The 3,957-nt window shown below is 58.3% G+C and overlaps 1 protein-coding gene across 1 annotated transcript; it reads right to left on the reverse strand.

The window, feature by feature from the left end:
* Positions 1-1,698: 1,698 nt before the first annotated feature.
* Positions 1,699-3,737, reverse strand: HIPK4 (homeodomain interacting protein kinase 4; the record flags this gene model as incomplete). Its single annotated transcript, XM_082758618.1, has 2 exons — positions 1,699-1,857; positions 2,277-3,737. The coding sequence occupies 2 exons, from the start codon at positions 3,735-3,737 to the stop codon at positions 1,699-1,701; spliced, it is 1,620 nt and encodes a 539-aa protein (XP_082614744.1).
* Positions 3,738-3,957: the final 220 nt, after the last annotated feature.

Consider the following 3,957-nt stretch of genomic DNA (forward strand, 5'->3'; position numbering starts at 1 on the left):
CTCAAGCTAAAATGCTGTGTCTGTGTTTGAGTTGGGGTTGTGCCTTGGTGAGTGTAGGGGTAGTTTTTAAGTTGGTGCAGCAGAAGGCCAGGTTTCAATGTCCTGTAGTGTATTTTGACCCATCAGCACAGCCTTCTGGTTTTTAGATAGCCTACTCAAGTGCCTGATTTCTCTTGCGAGTCATGTTATTACACTGAATTGAATTTTTTATTTATTTTTTTTTGGTGTGTAACCTGTTAGATCAGTCTATAGTGCTTCTTCACCACTGCTCCTTCTTGGTCACTCTTGTTCCCTGTATTGTGGGGTCCCTTCCATGGGATGCCATCCTTCCCAAACTGATCCAGCGTGGGCTTCCCACAGGCAGCAGCTCTTCCAGAACTGCTCCAGATATGGGTCCGTACCACGGGGTCCATCCCTCAGGAGCAAACTGCTCCAACCTGGGTCCCCCACAGGCAGCAGCTCGCCCCAGGCCCCCTGCTCCTGCATGGTCTCCTCTCCACGGGCTGCAGCTCCAGTCTAGAACCTGCTCCGGCAGGGGTCTTCCACAGCCCGTAGCCTCCATCAATGCAGGTCCACCTGCTCCACCATGGTCTCCTCCACGGGTTGCAGCATGAACCCCTGCTCCCCCATGGGCTGCAAGGGGACATCCTGCTTCACCTTGGGCCTCACCACAGGCCACAGGGGACTTCTGCTCCGGCACCTGGAGCACCTCTCCCCCTTCTTTCTTCACTGACCTTGGTGCCTGCAAGGCTGTTCCTCACTCCTCTCACTCTCCCAGCCGCTGTGTGGCACAGCATTTTTTTTCCCTGTCTTAAATCTGATCTCACAGAGGTGCAAAACAACATCGCTTATTGACTCGGCTCTGGTCAGCAGTGGGGCCCTTACCTAACATGGGGCAGCTTCTAGATTCTTCTCACAGAAGCTACCCCTATGGCCCCCTGCTACCAAAACCTTGCCATGTAAACCCACTACACTTAGGAAGCTCAACTTCAAAATCTGTTCCTTCTTCTGACTGAGTATGATCTGTTGTCCTCAGAAATCTAGAGAACCCAGACGCAGTTGCTGCTGGAAATAGCAATCAGGGACAAGGCCTGTTCAGTCTTTCTAGACATCTTGGTGCAAATCCAACCATTATTTTGAGATAGAACTGGGGGAAACATATGGGGGGGACATGGACACACATTGAGGGTGGTCATACCAGGGGGGACACACTGTGCAGGGCCAGCTGTGGGTAGTGGTCAAGCAGGACCGGAGCTCCCCGTACAGTGTGGACATCGCAATGCGGGGCGCTGGGAGTGGCTGTGCGGCTCCTGCTGTGGGGTGAGGAGGAGCAGACCTCAGCCGATCCCAGCACTATGCTTTGGGTGTTTTGGGGGGTACAGAGCACTTTTCGTAGACTTTGTGTTGAAATTAAAGGTGGGTGCCATGCCGCTGGGTAGCACCTGCATCCTTTGTGCCACCCTGTGTGGTGTAAGCGAGCATCAGTCCCAGGACACCCTGAGATCCTGGGACACCCTGCGGTCCCAAGTCCATCTTGCACCCATCAAGGAGATACAAAATGCTCATTCAACAGCTTTATTGGGGAGCACTGCAATGGCCAGTGCCCACAAGGGTGGTATGCCTGCTCCCCTTCAGCACCTGGTTATGAGTGGAGCAGAGAGGTTATGTGGAGGTGAGGAATAGGAAGGTCCGGGATGCTCAGAGGTGGGCGCGGAGTCTCTTGTCTCTCGCTGGCAGCTCAGTGGCACTGCAGGTAGTGGGGGCCTGAAGGAGCTGCAAGTCCTGTTCTGATGAGCCGGGCTCGGGGCTGGTGATGGGATAGGGGCTGTCAGGGCTGTGCTGCCTCATCAGGGCTCGCTGTGGGTGAGAAAAGCGCCAGGGGGTGAGCAGCACGGGGGAGGTGTCACAGCCCATGCTGTGGGTCTCTGTGTGGAGCTGGGGACCCAGGGACAGGGAGAACCTATGATGTTAGGAGCACATGGGGACATGCAATGGCAGGGACCCCAAAATGCATGATGTGGGGCTGATGGGGACATGGGGCTGATGGGGACATGGAATGGTAGGGACACTAGTACCCATGATATGGGGCTGATGGGGAAATGGAGAACATGGGGCCCTGAGGAACCCAGAACACCCATAATATGGGATTCAGGGAGCATGAGGGACCTGCAGCACCCATGACGTGGAGCACCAGGGGACATGGAGCACCAGTGGACATGGAGCACCAGGCACCTGGAGCACCCAGGCACTTGCAACCCCCGGGGGACCCAAAGCACCCTGGACCCTGTGCCATCCCCTTGCCCCACAGTGGTACCTTGGCATGGGGTGAGGCAGACGCTCCCCTGTGCATGCTCTGCTCCTAGCTGCCACCTGGCCCTGCCACCGGGAGGGGACGGTGGCCCCAACACAATCAGGTTACTTGAAACCGTGTTCATCTTGGGGCGTTGTGGGTGCTGCGCTGCCCGGTGCCAGCTCCCATAGTGGCAGGGGATGGGGTGGCAGGCACCGTGCTGGCTCTCCTCGCCCAGGCTGAGGTTGTCCATCTGGGTGGTGGCTGTCTGTGCACTGCAAGAACCATACTTCTCTGGTGGGAATGCGATGCCTTCTTCCACAGTAGGAGTGGCGGTGGCACCAGCAGCATCCTCGCGGGACGCCTGGGCAGCTTGCTGGCACAGCTGGTAGTACTGGGTGGCCTGGAAGCTGGACTCCAGCTGCCTCATGGAGATGAACGGGTGCTTGAGGGCGGTGCTGGGCGTGATCCTCTCATGTGAGTCCCAGGTGAGCATCCTCTGCACCAGCTCCACCATCCCGTGCAGGTCACAGCGTTCGGCCAGCGCCTCCTGCTCGGCGCCAAGCAGCGGTCGCATGTTGACTGCCACCATCTGCTCCAGCGAGGAGAGGATGTATCTCCTCCGCCCCACCGTCACCTTTGCCCCAACCACTGCCACCTCCGGCTTCAGCTGCCAAGATCCAGCCAGATCTGGCGCCCGCCGGAAAAAGCGCTGAGCTTTGCGGGCAGTGCATAGCAGCCTCCCCGGCGGCAAACCCTGCGTCTTGCAGATGTAGCGGACCTGCTCGTCCTCATTTCTGCCTGGATAGAGCGGCCTGCCCAGGTGGAGCTCGGCCACCACACAGCCCAAGGACCACATGTCCATCTTCTCGCAGAAGGGCAGCCCCAGCAGGATTTCGGGCGCCCGGTAGAAGCGGGTCTGGATGTAGGGCTCCTTGATGAAGCACGCCTCGCTGAAGATGCAGGCCGAGCCAAAGTCCACCAGCTTCACACGGAAAGGGTGACGCGCATGGTCCACCAGCATGATGTTCTCCGGCTTCAGGTCAGCGTGGATGATGGCGAGCTCCTTCAGCTTGGCCAACGCCACCAGCACCTGCGCCACGATGGTGCGGATGTGCCGCACGGGCAGCGGCGAGAAGTTGTTCTTCTTCTGGAATTCAAAGAGGCTTTGCTCCAGCAGCTCGAAGACCAGGTAGGTGCAGGCACTGTCCTGAAAAGACTCAAGGAAGCGGACGATGTGCGCTGCCTCCGTGTCCACCGCCTGCAGCGCCCGCAGCACCTTCACCTCGTTCCAGGCACTCTGGCCTTGGTTGCCTTCATTCCTCAAGATCTTAATGGCAACCATCTCTCCTGTGCTCTTCCGACAGCTCCTGGCCACCTCCCCGAAGGACCCCTTACCCACCATGTCCACAATATCGTAGAGCTCGCCACCCACCACCAACGTCATTATGGCTCGGGAGGGGACGGGGTGGGGCAGGGACAGACAGGATCGTCGCCATGATGCTCCCTCGGGGACCCAATTCTGGGCCATGGTTCTGTCGCTGTTTCACTGGGCCAATGGCCGTTCCCATGGCCACCACCACACACCTCCCCACCCCCCGCCCTCCAGCTCCACCCATGGATGTGCTCAGGACCAGTTCTCACACTGACTTTTATTCCAGCAGCAC

The sequence above is a fragment of the Aythya marila genome (assembly GCF_965140915.1).
Source record: "Aythya marila genome assembly, chromosome: 4".
NCBI classification, from domain to species: Eukaryota; Metazoa; Chordata; class Aves; order Anseriformes; family Anatidae; genus Aythya; species Aythya marila.